The sequence below is a fragment of the Leucopleurus acutus genome (assembly GCF_964270905.1).
Source record: "Leucopleurus acutus genome assembly, chromosome: 5".
Lineage (NCBI taxonomy): Eukaryota > Metazoa > Chordata > Mammalia > Artiodactyla > Delphinidae > Leucopleurus > Leucopleurus acutus.
In genome coordinates this window covers 93,952,314-93,971,459 of record NC_139147.1, presented here as the reverse complement: position 1 = coordinate 93,971,459, position 19,146 = coordinate 93,952,314, and the positions used below count along the sequence as shown (strand labels likewise).

Genomic DNA, 19,146 nt, shown 5'->3' with positions numbered 1-19,146 from the left:
TTAAAAGACTCCTCTTTCTAAAGATTCCTTTTTCTATTTCTCTTCAGGCTTAGTTCATAATGGGCCTTAGGATTCAATGCTAAGTAACACAGAATCATAGGCTCTGTAGGTGGTAAGGGTATGAACACACTGTATTTCTCAGTAGGCTGTGACTTGCCCAAGGTCCCACAAGTGGGAGCTGAATTCATGGTCAAGATTTTGTAGATTGAGGCTTTGCATTCTTTCTGGTTAGAGATGGAAAACTAAGGTACAGAGGAGGAGGATCCTATATGGGCAGATCACAAAGGTAGACTAAACCGAAAATTCCTTAGTGACTTCTTTGGCTCAGATTGAAAGAACTTTATTTTGGGAATTGAAGACAGACACACTGGGCTAGTTTATGGCCAGATTCCACTTTGATTGGAGGCCATCATAATTCCCCATTTGGCTTCACACCTGAACGCTCAGCCATATATAAAAATGGTGGTCAGTCGGGCTTTTTCAGGTTGCAGAAAGCTTGGGCTTCTATCAAGAAAGAGATTAGGCTCTAAGGCCAGATCAAGTCCTGGTTCTACCACTTACTGGCTGTGTGACTTTAGGAAAACTGGTAAACTTCTCTGTTTAATAAATTATACCTTTTACCTTATGTGAGGGTTAGTGAGTTGCTGTATGTAAAGTGAATAGGAGAGTGTTGACCCATATTAAGAGCTCAGTAAACATTAACTCTTCTTGCATTTTGATGATCTGGCTTTCAAAAGACCCATTTATTCAGAGCTGGGAGGGGATTTTGAATCTTCTAGCTCGATATCTTTATTTTTACAGATGAAAAAACTGAGGCCTAGAGAAAGGATGTGGCTTCTGAGCTAATTTGTGACAGACCCAGTCTTTGAATCGCTAGTTCAGGGTGCTTTTTACTGTACTAGCCTCCCTGTAAATAAGTCTTTGTTCTTCTTATGGATAGAAGACAGAATCAGACCACTTCTCATATCCACTGCCACTATCTAGGTTCAAGGTTCAAGCCACGCAACCTTGGGTACCAGCCATTGTTATTACTCTCTGGTATCATTGCAGTAACCTCCTAACTGGTTTTCCTGATTCCACCGTTGCCCCCTTCCATGTCTTCTCACCTCAGCAGCTTAGAGTGTTTTTTGTTTTTCTGTTTGACAAAACATTACCTCCTCTGCTCTCTCACTTCATCTCGTATTACTCGTGTTATTCTACTCCAGTCACCTTGCCCTCCTTGCAGATCCTTGTATGTACCAGGCACCCTCCAGTCTCAAGGTTTTGAGTTTGCTGTTTCCTTTGCTTGGAATGCTTCTCACCAGATATTTGCATGGTTTGCATTTCTTTCAGATATTTGTTCAGTTATCACCTTGGTGAATCCTGCCCTGAGTATTCTATTGCAGTTGCAGTCATCTTGTACTTTCCATTTTCCTTTCCTGCTTTCTCCAGCCATGGCATTTATTACTTATATTCCATATTTCTTTAGGTAGTTTATTGCCTACTTTTCTCTAGCAGAATGCACACATCATGAGGGCACTGCTTTTTCATTGCTGTATCTCCAGCATCTAGGACAGTGTCTGCCCCAATCACTGAATGCAGGAATGAGCGGTGTGCTCACAGGACCTGTGGGATATTCAGAGGGGTGTGTTTTCTCAGGTATTTTTGTTACAGACTAAAACTAAGCAAAGTGTGATACTCTTATTTAAAGAGTCCTGTCATGGCATGGGACTTTCCAACACAAGAAAATTTACCCTTTTTTTTTGGACACAATCTGCTTATTTTTGTATTTGCACAGCTAAACCAACATACATATATCTTTCTGGAATTAATTACTGGAAAGCCAATACTCTGTAAAGCCATACAAAAACAAGAGCCACTTTCCTAAAACTCTATAAAGAATACACAGTATTTTAGTTCTGGTGAATCAGGAAAAAAGCCCAGAATTTTCTCATTCTTTCCGGGTTCTTAGAGGAATCTCAAAGATAACAAAATATAGACAGGAGGTCAGCCCTCATGAATCAGGCTTCATCTTGACAGTCTTTTTATAGACCTGTAACGAAGTGGAGCCCTGAAAATTGTGTTAGGTAATGGGGATTCTGACAGACCCTTTAACTCCGTGGAACTAGGAGGTGCTGCTGTAATTCTGCTTCAGATGAAAATTTCAAGTGTTTTCATTAGGTACAACAGCTGTTTCTATTACAGATAACAGATCTCAGAGGTGGTGATGCTGATATCAACTTCTAGTGGGCTCAGAACACAGTGTAGCTTGTACAATTAGCTTTTTAAAAAATTATTATTTTTTTCCCTGCACACGCAGATGAACTCTGTAGCAGTAAAAGGAAATTACTTACTTGCTACCGGAATCGTCTGAAAGTGATAGGATCATGCTCTGTAGAGTCACACGGACCAAATTAAAAGCCCTGGGGAAAAATTTGGCACGGCGTTCCTTCCCATTCACATCTTCCTAAAGACCTCTCAGGAGCTTCCATTTAGAAAGCTAAGGGCTTTTAATTTGGAAAGATTGGCTGCTCACCAGTAAGTCTTTCTAGATACCCAGTGGTTGGGTTGAGTGGCTCTGATGTGTTCCAGTCTCAGAGGCCTTGACTTGACTATTCTCCTGACTCCTGCTTGCTTGCAGGTATGTTTTCCAGCCCGGGGCCCTGATCCATGGCTCTACTGCTAAAGCTTATCTCCAAGATGGATGCTATCATTTCATTCTTTCCACAAATGCACATATCACTCCTCCTTGCAGAATTGGAATCTGTTTCTCCAATCCCCTGATTCTGGGCTGGCCTGTGACTGCTTTGACCGATAGAATAGGGTGGCAGTTGCTGTGCCAGTTCTGGGCCTAGCCTTTTAGAGACTGGTGGTTTTTAAATACTTCCCTTTCTCTCGAGATACTTCCTCTTGGAACCCAGCTATTGTGCTGTTTAAAGCCTAATTCACGTGGAGAAGCCACATTTAGGCACTCCAGTCAGTGTCTCAGGTGACTAGTATCAGCTGTCACCACATGTGTGAGCCATCTTGGAGTCCAGTCCATTTTAGCCTTCAGGTGACTCCTCCAGTCCCAGGCACAGAAGCCACGAGATTGAACTGCATGAGAGACACTGAGCAAGAACCACCTGGCTAAGTCTAGTCAACACATAGAACTGTGAGAGATAACGTTGTCGTTCTAAACCACTATATTTGGAATGATTTTTAACACAGCAATAGATAACTGCAGTAAGGGCGAAGCGGGAAGCTGTGGGCTAAATGCTCCTATGAATGTGGGCGTCAGAACACTAGTGTAGGGTGAGGTGAAACTGGTGGGTGTCTACAAGATGCAGACAGGTATAGATGAATGTCTATCACTCTTCCACCTGTTTGGCTAGTCCTTGGAATTTCATAATTGGACTATTCTGTTCTCTCTTGGATTTGCAACTATAAATATTTACTGTACAAATGCAAATATTTCTGGGAGGGATAATGCTTTAAAGCAGGGTATAAGGGTACAGCAGACTTTTTGTGTAGGGTCAGATAGTAGATATTTTAGGCTTCGTGAGTTATATGGTCTTTGTGGCAACTACTCAACTTGGCCAAGGTGACATAGATGATAAGTGAATGGCATGGCTGTGTGCAGTAAACTCTATTTACAAAAATAAGTGGTTGGTTGGTTTTGACCTGTGAACTGTAGTTTGCTACCCCCTGTGCTAAACAATTGTTTCTATAGTCAGCAGAAATATTTAATTTTATCACTTGACCCTCATGAGCATTGGATTTCATTTACCTCTAGCTCCAGTTCGTCTTGCCATTCCTTCTTAGTCTCCTCCTAAATTTGAAATGTGCTCCCCAAACCTCTCTTCTTCTCATACGCTCTTTCTCTGCCATGTCATCCACTCAGATGATTTCAGTTACCACCAATTTGCCAATGACTTAGAAAACTCTATCTCTATTCAATTTTCTGTTCAGAACTCCAGACTCCTGTACTTCATCTTGGATATCTTGCCGGCACCCTGAGTTCAGTGCACTTTTGGCCTAGTGATTAGCCTATTGTCTCTTAACTCCAAACCCACCCTTCTGTAATTAGCTCCTTGATGCTGGGACTGGAACTCTGGAAACCCCATTTCTGTTTTGCCAGCTCTTTGTCTCCATCAATAGGGGTCGATAGAGGGACACTGTAAAACCCAAGGAGAAAGGAGGGACTTGCTGCTTCCTGGTTATTTGCTGCGGACTTCCTGTCTGCTTGGAGTTCCCGTGAGCATCTATTCAGCAAAGTTTCTTTGCTCCAGAAACATACATTCTTTTCTGTAGTAGCAGTGGAATTTGGTTTTTCCAAAAGTTGCCAGATTACCCCCATTAAAGCTGCCTTCTTTCACTCCCCATCAGCACTAGTGAGTTAGTGCCCATTCCTCAGAAGTCTAAGTCTCAGCCCTTCACGACCCCTCCTCCAAGTTCAGGGACACTAGCACCAGCTAAATAGCACCTCCTAGTAGGAGATCTGAGTTTTGGCCCAGCCAGGTCCCTGCTCCAAGTTTCTAAGTTTTAGTAATTGCAACCTCTTCTCTTTGATTCTCCAGCCCTAGGGGGTGGTAGCTGTTTCTTTTTATTGCTTCCTTGGTAATGAATTATTGTTTTCCTTTTCAGTTACCTATTTCATACACAGTTAACCATTCTGTATATTAAGTTCCCTTTCAAATACCTGGTGTGGTTTCTGTGGACTCTGAAAGAGTTTATGTTCTCAGCCAAAAGCTGCTTCATTGAAGTATTTCCTTCCTTTGCACCAGCGAACCTCTTCCTATTCCCTGCCTAGTGGCTCAAGCCCAATGTCTGGGCATCATTCTAACCTTTTCTTTTTTCTAAACTCCCATATGCAATCAGTGAATAAGGCCTGTATATTTGCTTCCTGAATATTTCTTACATCTGTCTGCTTCTCTCCATCTCTGCCCACCACTGTACATCAAGTCACCTCCTTATAACTGACCTCCCCAAATTTCTGTAGCCCCGATCTGTTTTCCCACTACAGCCCTAGCGATGTCTCAAAAATATTTATCAGATAAATATTAATACTTCCCCAAACATAGTTTTTAGGACCAAATCCTTAAAAAATCCTTAACGTAATTTTTAAGACCTTCTGTGATTTGACTTCTTCTGCCTCTGCACTTCATTTTGAAATACGTTCCTCGTTCCTTTGTCAGTTTTTGAATTTGCCATGCTTTCTTAGCATTCTTGGTACAAACTTATTCCTCTGTGTAGAAATCTCCCTTTTCATCTGGATAACTACTACTGTCCTTTAAATGTTTTATAAATATCACTTTCTCAGAGATGGATTCTCTGATCTCTCAGACCAGATTATATTCCTGTCTTTGTTCCCACAGATTATTGAACATCCAGTTTTTAAATATAATAGTTAGTAAACTTATAAGTAGCTGTTTAATAACTGTCTTCTTTCCTGGATGGGTAGGTCCATATAGGCAGGGGCTGTGTTTGTCTTGTCTAGCACAATATCCTTAACATACAGTGTTCTTTCAGGCACAGTAGATAATCCAACCAATATTTGCTGAGCTCAGTTGATTTCTGTTCTATGCATTTATCATAGGGCCTCTGAATTGATTACAGAAGACACACATTTCTGCAGATGCATTGGAATCCCTCATGGCTGACTTTCCCTCTTAAACTGAAGGCTTCTTTGGTTTGCTCTTCTCACATCTCCTGGCACCAGTTCTCCCTTTGTGGGTTCTTACTGTGATTGAGGGAGACTGAGTGGGGAGTAGATTGACCAGAATTTATCACCTTTAGCTGGACTGGAGACCCAACACTACTTACTCATTCCTGCATTGCCAGAGGGGCCCGTGATATCACACAAGTCTCCCGAGTAGCTGGGGCCAGGTGCATCTCAGTGCTTGTTTTGCATAACTCAGGTAACCAATGAAGGGATGTTCTACTTCTAACAACCCGTCTGTCACTCCTTCACCCCAAACATCAATGTGCTAGTTCATTTGTAGTTCCCTGAAAGGTAGCCATTATTCCTCAAGTGGCCATTATGGGAGAAAGGGTTGGGGAGCAAACTAAAACATTGATGAAAGGGCTTTAAAAATATCTATAATAACCAATAATGAAGGAGCAGATAACGAAAATACAATATGAAAATGAGCGTGATAAGAGACCCATAAAAGCATATGACCACAGTCAGAAAAGCAGCAGACCTTAGGAAACAGATTAAATAAATCCATATTTGATTTTGGCTACACTTCCAGGGAGAGAGCTGCATTTATTTTAAAAAGAAAACAACCAATAAAGCAACCCCAGGAATTTCCTTTTCTTTTTATCTTTTAAACAGATTTGACCCAAGATGGACATTTTCTTTGAGAATAATATGTCTTTTTCCTTCAGCTGAAAGTTTTACCTTTTGAATTGTATTCCACACACGTTCTTTATCGTTTCTTCTTCCTTCAAGGGTGTCCATAGCATCTGCCATTAGTGACTGCAGCTGTGGCACCAAGATAAAAATTATCAGGGTGGAATTCACACAGAAATAACTTCTCTAAATACACAGATTAAAACCTAATTAAAAAATCATTTGTACGCTGATGATTTTATTACTCAACTTTCCGACAGTGAACACTGCCACCTCATCTCTGCTTCAGTCATTACCAAGTATTATTGCAGATATAAAATACTGAAACAATGGAAAGATTCTTGAAAATTTGTAGAAAACATATAGATTTTAATGTAGTAAGTGTTGATGTTTTGTAAAAACGGATTTGGGTTGTAAAGAATGAAGGAGGTAGTTAATTCTCTCAGGGAATGGCATGTAGTACATGAACACATTTTAATATTTTCTCCTGAGGCTAATGTATCATAATTCTAGGCATCATGCAAAAGCTCACCCCAGAGGACCATACTAAAATTGTGTTGTTTTATTGCCTCTTAAAGGATCTAGCTCATTTATGTTCTTTTACTATGCTTTTCTTTTCTAAAATTTCAAAATAACCAGGATTACTTTTTAAGGTTCCATTTCAAAGGCAAGTTTAAAACATTCCACCCTTTGCCCCGAACTGCCATATTCCAATTTAAAATAATCCTATACACGCACTTTATATGTGGCTGCAAAGTAATGAGGCCACATGAAGCCATGTGATATTCAAAGCTAAAAAAGAAAGTTCTCTGAAAATGGACATATACCAGCTCAGTTCACCATGGCGTCAAACATTATGAACCCTTAGATAATCTTTCTGTTCTTTAGATATTGCAGAGCTTAAGCAGGAGGGTAGAGAGTTGAGTCACTCAGAACTCTTCTACTGAGTAGTCACTGTTTATATAGCATCATAAAAGGTGTTACGAGGATTTGTATCTAGGTTAACCTATGCTTGGAAGCTGGAAAGTAAAATCTGTTACTTAAGGTGATGAACCCTTGCAAGATACATGATTTTTAAATATTTGGCTTGCACATATACATCCCTATACATTTACTTTTTTTCTAGTAGGTATATAAATTATGAAAATATCCCATGAAATCCTGTTTTCCAAGGTTTCGGGTAGTGGAATGTTGCACTAACACATTAGTTAGTGATGTTAATAATGCTAGTTTTGTGCTCTTTGTGTATATTTAGAAATACAAGTATTTCCAGGAAAAAGAAGGCTGCAGATGTGTGGTTAAGAAGACCTAAGTGCAGAAAACTCCCTTGTATTTTTCATTTAAATCTTGAATGTGCTTTTCAGGAAGACAGGATCAACATTGTGCCAGCTTCTTAAATTAACATTTTCTTCGCTTTCTTTTATCTCAGAGGAGCATTAATCATCTAAAATTGGCTATAATATGCACTTTGAAAGCTCCACACTTACTGCACTCCTGAATGCCTTACGAATGGTAGGATAAACACTTAGCCTTTTAGAAGGTGTTCTGTGCACATAACCATACAGGTTTAGAAAGTATTATTGCCAGTTTTGACTTAGTAAATTCTTGACTAATAGACTTTTTTTCTCATAGTTTTAATGTTTAGTATGTGGAGTTTTATTATTTTATTATATAAAATATTTTATTATATAAAATATTATATAAAACTACTCGGTTTTATATGCTTACTTTGAATATCAGTATTTATTTAATATACTTTTAACAGGTTCAGATGAACATTATAAATGTTGGTGGTTCATTTCTTGATTAATTTGTAACAATTTTAAAAGCTCAAAGAGGGAGGGTTCCTTTAGTTTTCTGAAAATTACAGGTGATAAGTTTGGGTTGTTCTCATCCTTGCTGTGTGAATTCAATTCAGGTCTATAATTAGTTTTCGCTACATTCAATTAGAGCCTCAAAGAGCCCTTCCCAGGAACACATTAGGAGCTTTATATGGAGTGAATTTTACCTTTCCTTGAATGGCCATCACACTGATTAATAATTGTTTTTCAAACGAGGTGCTGTTGTTTCTAATATAAATTATGGTTATAATATACACACCTGTTTGGAGATTTGTTCTATAAGATATTTCTTGAACTAGTTTTTGACAGGCTCTGTGTTTTCTGAGTTAACTGGTCAATTCAGTTAAAAAAAGAAAAAACACCCCACCATTTGACTACATTTTCTCCTCAAGACACCTCTCTTAACTAAATGGACATATGTGTGCGAGCGTTGGCACTGCCAGCATATATGTGACATTAGAAGTAAATAAGAAAATTCTATGGATGATTTTGTAGGGTCAGTTTTCTATCCAGCAATTACTGTTTTTTCCTCTTCCTTTTCCATTGAAGAGAATCCTGTATTAACTTATCTTGGAGTTAAGAAACAATGTATTAAAATTTCACTTTACTTGAAACAAAAAAGCCTGACTCAAAATATGAATAATCAGCCCTCTTCCATATTTTCATACATTACAGAGGTCTTGCTATTAAAAAAAAAAAGCTAGTTAGGGTGGGCAAATAAAACACACACACACACACACACACACACACACACACACACACACACACACACACACACACACACTTCTACATTTTCCAGTTTCTTCATTAGAATGCTTCATGAGGGTTGGGGAGTTTGCCCTCGGACTGCATTTATTGTCACATTCTTTTTCAGACCATATCACTCTTTTATTGGCTCAGGGCTTGTGAAAGCCTTAAACAAAGAGAAACAAATGCGTACCAATTCCGCCTCCTGTTGACTGATGTCCTGTAGGTAGGGAATGGTTGCTAGCTCGGCCATTGCTTGATTGATCACCTGGGACTGCTCCTTTACTCTCTGCAGCCGGCTGAGGAGGCTGGCATATTGCAACTTCTCCATCACACCTGAGCACGCACGAAGACTCCCCTAGTCTCCCAGTAGAAGGAAATGTTTTAGAACAAAACCACAGAAATAACCTCTCCCCGGGGATTGAAGTCAGGTCAGCTAAATAATATCATATTTAGCTCCCCTGAAGTAATGGTATCTAGTGCAAATAAATGTTTTCTTCTATTATTTTAGAGAATTGTCTGTACCCTTCCTTCAAACAGATGAATGTGTTGATATATAAAAGGGAACGCTTGGCAGGACTGTTGAGAAGGATTTGCGGGTGGCCCTGCCTAAGGAATCTGGGATGAGGGGAAAAGAAGGACTGAAGTTGAACCTGAGCTCCACTCTCCCAGTGGGGATCCCACAGAGCTGTGTCCATTGAGCGGGGGTGATTTTATCTATGTCACCAAGGCATCATAAGACTTAAGAGTTGCCCACTGTCTTGTTTATACAAAGGAAGATTTCTTATGCAAGTTGAATCCTGAAAAATGTTATGCAAGTGGTTTTCTGTCTAGCCCAGTGGCTTACATTAAACCTCCAGCTCTGCTTTTATCTTTAGCTCTCATTGGATGGCCATGGACTCTGGCTCCTCTCCTTGTGGCATTTTAGTGATTTATTCTGGGTCCTAGGACCATTCCAGCAACTGACATGATCCATCTTGAAATAGACTGTTGTGCACTTGTAAGGAACACCAACCTCCATGAATCTACTGGTATTCTGGGCTTTCTTAAAATGGGGCACACTTATAATTAAGGTGGCTTACCTCTGTGTTTGCTACTGCCAGCCATAGAGAGGACATGTTACCTTCTCTAAAAAGTTTAATACAACTTGTACTGCTTGATAGGTGGCACAAAGTTTATCGTAAAATTCTCACATTTCTGTTTCGGAAAAAGTACGTCTGACATAAGGGGGCATCTAAGGGTTCCTGTCATGTTTGGAGGGTGATGAGAAATGGGAAGTCACAGGAGGATTTAGTTTGGTGATGACATTCTGAATCTTGGTGCTTAGAAGTAGAAGCCTGGAAGAGCGGCATCCCTTTATGCGGTCGGGGAGTGGAGGTTTCCTCTTTGACCACCTGCACCTGAATTACTAGGCTTGTTGGTTAACTAGGAAGAGTCCTGGACCTTACTCAGTGAGTCACAATCTCTTGATATGTGGCCCTAGAAATATGAATTTTAGCTATACAAAAATTCAGATATTCAAATATCTCAAACAGAAGTTGGAGAATAAACTACTACCTTAAAGCTTAGTATCTGCACAAGGACTATTTGAGTTTGTGCATACTTATAAAACAGATTTTCTCCCAGAAACTAGAGAAGGCAGACGTGACTTTTCCTTCTTAAAATATTCTCTTCTAAGGAGAAAAATTATTAGAAACTAGCATTACTAAAGAGCATCGAAATTTTAACTTGAATTTAGAAGGCAGTCCTTTCTGAAATGTCATACACATACCTTGACTGACACCAACCTCTAGAATTTGGCGCTTTCCTGGAATCTTGGTAATAAAGAAAGGTTGAGCACTGTTGCATTGTATTTGCTGTATTGCTTCCTAACATCTCTTTCTGCCATTTGACTAATGTCTCTTTATCCCTGCTAATTTGTTCTTTCCAATTAATCATTTATCTGAAAACCTATAAACCTATAGGAGCAATGACTGCAAATTGTGGATTTGAGATCCCTTCTCTGAATTGAAGAAATAGCCAGCCTACCCACAGAGTTTAAACATGTAGCTAAACAATGGATACTGTCAAATAGAGGAAAGCAAGTTGCAGGAGAAACAGTTTTCTTTCCCAAGAAAAATTACTTTCTTTGTCCTTCTTTAAAATAAACAGTGGGGCTGGTTGTAGGAAAGTGGTATAGTGACTCAACTCCAAAGTGCAGAAACAACTGCGGCCTGCTTGGAAACATAATCTATCAGTGTAATTTTCCAAAACATCAGGACAATAAAAATAGTGGAAGGCAGTGGTGCTTTGTTAGCTGGATTGTTGGATGCATAGCAAAACAGGAAGTGCTCCTTATGGATAGGACACTAGGGAAAGGATACAGTTGACTGCTAATGGTCCTCCCCCTACCCCCCCCCCCCCCAAGCCAAATGCAGTTTTGGTCATCAGGAAACTACAGATTAATATTTTACCTATACAAGGTTGGGGCTTTTGAGAGATAAAGTGAAAAAGAAATAAAAATTAATAAATGCCAGCAGGAATGCTTTGATGCTGTTGCTTTAAGAAAATCAAGGAAATAATGAAAAATGAAGGAATTAACTCACATTTAATGCTAACAAGGGCTAAATCTAAAAGGAAGTAGCCCTCTCAATGAGACTTCAGAAGTGACCAGAGAGCTCCTTAGCTGCTGGAGAGAGTGTAATGAAGTGGCCACACAGGTACAGTGAAGGTTAGGTAAATAGCAAGTTCAGATGAAAGCTTCAGCCAGACAATTGTCTAGATTTAATAGCAGGTATGGATGAACGTTTGGAACGTAAGTGGCACAGCATAATATTGCTGAAAAGCAGAGCCCAAGTATTGGGAATGTATTTCCATTTGCCATAACATATGGAAACATTAATTGCAAAGAAAAGGGGTAGGAAACACATATTATTGTTCATTTCCAATGTGCATATATAAACAATTTTTGTGCTTCACTTGGAGGAAATTACAAGTAAAATTAACAAGGTATTCAAAACCTGGTTAGTTAGGTCATTTTTTGGCAAGTCAGCCTGTGAAGGAAGCTTCATGCCTGGCAAGAGATTTTATTATTTTAACTCTTTAACACCCCAGGAAGCACAGTACATAAGGTGCAAACTGACAGCAGCCTGTAAAGTTAATACATGGAAAAGCACAGCAGCATTCAGTAGCACGTGAAATAATTAGTACAAAGAACCATAGAAGAAAAAATACCATTAGAGCAGAGCTACTGGTTGAATGGGGTTGATGTTCAGTGAAATTAAAAGATACCAGATAGGAAGGTGGGAGAATATTTTAGACAATAACTCTGAAAATGCCAGAATCATTCTTGTCACACAGCCATGGGCTGTGTGCCTAACAAAGGAATCTATAAAGGTAAGGAAACTGGTGTCAGAGTGTAAGGAGAATTATTTTCTGAGAGAAGCATTATACCAGGAATGTCTTTGTCTCCTTCACCAACTCTTTCTACCACCTCATAGCAAGAGGTGAAAATTCATGTTCCCTGACAAGCCCTACTGTGGGCAGTAGATCTACTCCATGGCTAGAGATGACACCTCTAATCCTGCCTTTGTGAGGAGATCTGAGTGCATCAGTGATCTAAGGAAAAGATTTCAAGATCCACAGGACACTTGCACAGTCTTCATTTTAGAAGAGTATGTAATTTCAAAGTATACAGCATTTATAAAGAAAAAGAAGGGTCTATAAAACAGTCCTTTTGTCATAGCAAATGAAAACCAATACAATTAATTAAAACTCTAAAAATTCTTAATACTTTACAAAGTGCTTCAATGTGGATTATATAGTTTTGGTCTCACAACTCTGGGAGGTGAGCATGGCAGATAACAGCTTATTTTATAAATGAGAAAAAAACAGCTCAGAGGTTAAGTGATATCCTAGGGTTACACAGCCAGAGCACAGCCTTGGACGAAAGTCTTCATCCACAGGTGTCACAAGCTAGGGTCACAGCTAATAAGGACAATGCAATGGTTACTCAAGTGGATGGCATTTGACATCTGACAAAAAAAAAAAAAAAAAAAAAAAAAAAACCACCTCAGGGGATCCTAAAAACACTGTTGAGGGATTCTTGGGTTACAATTAATTGTACCATGTAGGAATAATTTCTGCTCACCAACTCATTTCTTGCTTCATTAGCTAGGTTACCTTTGCAGCCAATTTTATTCAGTCCTGCTTTATGAAGCTGTGGTTGGGCATATAATGAGAAACCTACAGGCCAATATTTGGATATTCTTGTGGTCCCTGGGTACCTGGGGGCTCACTTGCTTCAATTTCATTCAAGCTCTTTGAGACAGTCTTCCAAAAACTATTTCCCATAGACGCAAACATAAGAAAGTTGATGAAATCCCTCACAGTTAACAAAGTGGTGCTGACTCATTCTAAAGAAGACTGAGTCATTCATTAGATGCTAAGAATCTTATTCATTATGGTTTTCAAGTCTGCTTTATGGACACATAGAGATTCATGCATATACACATTTCTAAGTGGCCAGAATGCCCTTTGAAACGTGAGAAGAAAATGTGTTAGAAGCATTTAAAAAGTGCATGATGCCTAGATTGGCCTAACCTGCATTCACAGCACACTGGGAGATCTGAGCTGGCAACAGATGATGATGTGGCGGGTATCTGACAAGTAGCAAGGCATGGTGGGCATCGCCCCAAAGAGCCGGGGCACAGACAGATTACCTCCTCAACATCCAGCACGCTGGCACTGCAAGGCTAACCATGTGCAGATGAGGTGAAGTAATACTATATGGTGATGGTTCTTGCTAGCAAGGCTTCCACTGCTTGCAAGAGCCTGATGATGACAGTGATGAGGGGTGTGTGTGTGTGTGTGTGTGTGTGTCTAATTAGGATGGGGTGGTTGGTGAGGGTGTGTGTGTGTGTGTGTTTGGAAGAGGTTGTGAATTGGAGAACAGGACCCAAAATTTGCAGTAGATCCAATGAGATCACTATAAACTGAATGTTTGTGTCCACCCAAAATTCCTATGTTGAAGCCCTAGTGACCAATGTGATGTATTTGGAGATGGGGCCTTTGGGAGGTAATTATGGTTAGATGAGGTCATGAGAGTAGGGCCTCATCTTGGGATTAGTGCTCTTACAAGAATTGACAACAGAGAGCTTGCTCTCTGCCATGTTAGGACACAGAGAGAAAGTAGCCGACTGCAAGCCAGGAAGAGGGTCTTTAGCCGACTGCAAGCCAGGAAGAGGGTCTTTAGCCGACTGCAAGCCAGGAAGAGGGCGTTTGGCAGAACCTGACCATGTTGGCACCCTGATCTCAGACTTCTAGCCTCTAGAATGCTATTTTGTTATGACAGCGCAAGATGACTAAGATAGAGATGGATTTCTTAGTAGTAGTAGTAGTATAGGGGAGATAGTTGAGTGGAACACAGTTGTGAGGAAGGGGAAGGAAGCTATGTGGTAGGAAAATCAGTAAAAATGTGCTTTTGGATTTGTAATGCATAGAATTACAAATCATGCAAATAAATTAGGGGTTTTATAATGTTACTGAGCAGGTAAACTGCTGAACAGATGTTAAGTAGCTGTTTGTGATAACCCCCTTGGTTCCCCTTGTAAGGTAAGAACATCAAATCAACGATGTAATACTAAAACCACAAAAAAAGAATTCTTAAAAATTTCCAGCTTAAAGGCCTTTTGAAAAATATTTTAAAAGGGGAAATCTGCAGCCTTTAGAGCCCATTAACGAGGAGTTCCCTTTATGTACTTTCTTTTTTTTTTTTTTTTTTGCGGTACGCGGGCCTCTCACTGTGGCGGCCTGTCCTGTTGCAGAGCACAGGCTCCGGATGCGCAGGCTCAGTGGCCGTGGCTCACGGACCCAGCCGCTCCGCGGCATGTGGGATCTTCCCGGACTGGGGCACGAACCCGTGTCCGCTGCATTGGCAGGCGGACTCTCAACCACTGTGCCGCCAGGGAAGCCCTCTTTATGTACTTTCAATACAATAGCTTAAATTTTGTAAAATAGCACAGCATAACTCAGGTCTTATTTTGGGCTTTTTTTTAAGACTGAAAGAAGAAAGGGCATATTTTCCCTGGGTCACAGAAAGATATTAGATAATTTACCTTAAGGGTATATAAAGATCAATTACCAGGTGGAGGGCGGAGTCAAGATGGCAGACTAGGATTCGTGTCTACATACAATTAGGGCACCTACCAGGCACTGGTGGGGGACCACAGACAGCTAAGGGGACGGGATGAACCTCCAGCGACTGGCTTGCAGGATCTTGGTTCCCAAGCCGGAGGTCAGGGCCGAGCTCCTGTGGTGGGAGCTCTGAGTCCAAATTGTTGGACTAACAGAGAACCTCAGACCCCAGGGAATACCAATTGGAGTGAGGCCTCCCAGAGGTCCTCATCTCAGCACCAAGACCCAGCTCTATCCAACTGCCTGCAAACTCCAGTGCTGGACCGCTCAGGCCAAACAACCAGTAAGACAGGAATACAGCCCCACCCATCAAAAAAAAAAAAAAAAAAAACGACAAAAAATATGTCACAGATGAAGGAGCAAGGTGAAAACCTACAAGACCAATAAATGAAGATGCAATAGGCAACCTACCTGAAAAAGAATTCAGAGTAATGATAGTAAAGATGATCCAAAATCTCGGAAACACAATGGAGAAAATACAAGAAACATTTAACAAGGATCTAGAAGAACGAAAGAGCAAACCAACAGTGATGAACAACACAAAAACTGAAATTAAAAATACTCTAGAAGGAATCAATAGCAGAATAACTAAGGCAGAAGAACAGATAAGTGATGTGGAAGATAAAATGGTGGAAATAACTGTCAGGGAGCAGAATAAAGAAAAAAGAATGAAAAGAATTGAGGACAGTCTCAGAGACCTCTGGGACAACATTGAACACACCAACATTTGAATTATAGGGGTCTCAGAAGAAGAAGAGAAAGAGAAAGCGTCTGAGAAAATATTTGAAGAGATTATAGTCAAAAACTTCCCTAACATGGGAAAGGAAATAGTCAAGTCCAGGAAGCACAGAGAGTCCCATACAGGATAAACCCAAAGAGAAACATGCTGAGACACATATTAATCAAACTCTCAAAAATTAAATACAAAAAAGAGATACTAAAAGCAGCAAGGGAAAAGCAACAAATAACATACAAGGAAATCCCCATAAGGTTAACAGAAACTCTGCAAGCCAGAAGGGAGTGGCAGGACATATTTAAAGTGATGAAAGGGAAAACCCTACAACCAAGATTACTCTACCCAGCAAGGATCTCATTCAGATTCAATGGAGAAATTAAAACCTTTACAGACAAGCAAAAGCTAAGAGAATTCATCCTCACCAAACCAGCTTTACAACAAATGCTAAAGGACCTTCTCTAGGCACGAAACACAAGAGAAGGAAACGACCTACAAAAATAAACCCCAAACAATTAAGAAAATGGTAATAGGAACATACATATCAATAGTTACCTTAAATGTAAATGGATTAAATGCTCCAACCAAAAGGCTTAGACTGGCTGAATGGACACAGAAACAAGACCCGTACATATGCTGTCTACAAGGGACCCACTTCAGACCTAGGGACACATACAGAATGAAAGTAAGGGGATGGAAAAAGATATTCCATGCACATGGAAATCAAAAGAAAGCTGGAATAGCAATTCTCATATCAAGCAAAATAGACTTTAAAATAAAGACTATTACAAGAGACAAGAAGGACACTACATAATGATCAAGGGATCAATCCAAGAAGAAGATATAACAATTGTAAATATTTATGCACCCAATATAGGAGCACCTCAATACATAAGGCAAATACTAACAGCCATAAAAGGGGAAATCAACAGTAACACATTCATAGTAGGGGACTTTAACACCCCACTTTCACCAATGGACAGATCATCCAAAATGAAAATAAATAAGGAAACACAAGCTTTAAATGATACATTAAACAAGATGGACTTAATTGATATTTATAGGACATTCCATCCAAAAACAACAGAATACACTTTCAACTGCTCATGGAACATTCTCCAGGATAGACCATATCTTGGGTCACAAATCAAGCCTTGGTAAATTTAAGAAAATTGAAATCATATCAAGTATTTTTTTCCAACCACAACACTATGAGACTAGATATCAATTACAGGAAAAAACTGTAAAAAATACAAACACATGGAGGCTAAACAATGCGCTACTAAATAACCAGGAGATCACTGAAGAAATCAATGAGGAAATCAAAAATACCTAGAAACAAATGACAATGAAAACATGATGACCCCAAACCTATGGGATGTAGCAAAAGCAGTTCTAAGAGGGAACTTTATAGCAGTGCAGTCCTACCTCAAGGAACAAGAAACATCTCAAATAAACAACCTAACCTTACACCTAAAGCAATTGGAGAAAGAAGAACAAAAAACCCCCAAAGTTAGCAGAAGGAAAGAAATCGTAAAGATCAGATCAGAAATAAATGAAAAAGTAATGAAGAAGGCAATAGCAAAGATCAATAAAACTAAAAGCTGATTCTTCGAGAAGATAAACAAAATTGATTAACCATTAGCCAGACTCATCAAGAAAAAAAGGGAGAAGACTCAAATCAATAGAATTAGAAATGAAAAAGGAGAAGTAACAACTAACACTGCAGAAATACAAAGGATCATGACAGAATACTACAAGCAACTATATGCCAATAAAATGGACAACCTGGAAGAAATGGACAAATTCTTAGAAAAGCACAACCTTCTGAGACTGAACCAGGAAGAAATATAAACAGACCAAGCACAAGCACTGAATTTGAGACTGTGATTAAAAACCTTCCAACAAACAAAAGCCCGGGACCAGGTGGCTTCACAGGACAATTCTATCAAAGATTCAGAGAAGAGCTAACACCTATCCTCAAACTCTTCCAAAATATAGCAGAGGGAGGAACGCTCCCAAACTCATTCTACAAGGCCACCATCACCCTGATACCAAAACCAGACAAAGATGTCACAAAGAAAGAAAACTACAGGTCAATATCACTGATGAACATAGATGCAAAAATCCTCAACAAAATACTAGCAAACGGGGCTTCCCTGGTGGCGCAGTGGTTGAGAGTCCGCCTGCCGATGCACGGGACACGGGTTCGTGCCCTGGTCCGGGAAGATCCCACATGCCGCGGAGCGGTTGGGCCTGTGAGCATGGCCGCTGAGCCTGCGCGTCCGGAGCCTGTGCTCCGCAACGGGAGAGGCCACAACAGTGAGAGGTCCACGTACCGCAAAAAAAAAAAATTACTAGCAAACGGAATCCAACAGCACATTAAAAGGCTCATACACCACGATCAAGTGGGGTTTATCCCAGGAATGCAAGGATTCTTCAATATATGCAAATCGATCAATGTGATAAACTGTATTAATGAACTGAAGGAGAAAAAACATATGATCATCTCAATAGACGCAGAAAAAGCATTTGACAAAATTCAAAACACATTTATGATAAAAACTCTTCAGAAAGTAGGCATAGAGGGAACCTACCTCAACATAATAAAAGCCATATATGACAAACCCACAGCCAACATCGTTTACAATGGTGAAAAACTGAAACCATTACCTCGCAGATCAGGAGTAAGACAAGGTTGTCCACTCTCACCACTGTTATTCAGCATAGTTTTGGAAGTTTCAGGCACAGCAATCAGAGAAGAAAAAGAAATAAAAGGAATACAAATTGGAAAAGCAGAAGTAAAACTGTCACTATTTGCAGATGACATGATACTGTACATAGAGGATCCTAAAGATGCTACCAGGAAACTACTAGAGCTAATCAGTGAATTTGGTAGAGTAGCAGGATACAAAATTAATGCACAGAAATGTCTTGCATTCCTATACACTAATGGTGAAAAATCTGAAAGAGAAATTATGGAAACACTCCCATTTACCCTTGCAACAAAAAGAATAAAATACCTAGGAATCAACCTACCTAAGGAGACAGAAGACCTGTATGCAGAATACTATAAGACACTGATGAAAGAAATTAAAGATAATACAAACAGATGGAGAGATATACCATGTTCTTGGATTGGAAGAATCAACATTGTGAAAATGACCGTACTACCCAGAGCTATCTACAGATTCAGTGCAATCCCTATCAAACTACCAATGGCATTTTTCATAGAACTAGAACCAAAAATTTCACAATTTGTATGGAAACACAAAATACCCCGAATAGCCAAAGCAATCTTGAGAAAGAAAAACAGAGCTGGAGGAATCAGGCTC

The 19,146-nt window shown here is 39.8% G+C and overlaps 1 protein-coding gene across 1 annotated transcript in view; it reads right to left on the bottom strand.

The window, feature by feature from the left end:
• The window catches only part of SPATA16 (spermatogenesis associated 16), a gene marked incomplete at its 3' end in the record, with an annotated part of 224,424 nt that overhangs the window by 25,897 nt on the left and 179,381 nt on the right, over positions 1–19,146 (bottom strand). Inside the window, exons 8-9 of the mRNA XM_082839271.1 lie at positions 9,098–9,262; positions 6,365–6,448 (exon numbers count right to left, since the gene is read on the bottom strand). Of these exons, the coding sequence (XP_082695397.1) occupies positions 6,365–6,448; positions 9,098–9,262 (249 nt within the window). The remainder of the gene's footprint in view (positions 1–6,364; positions 6,449–9,097; positions 9,263–19,146) is intronic.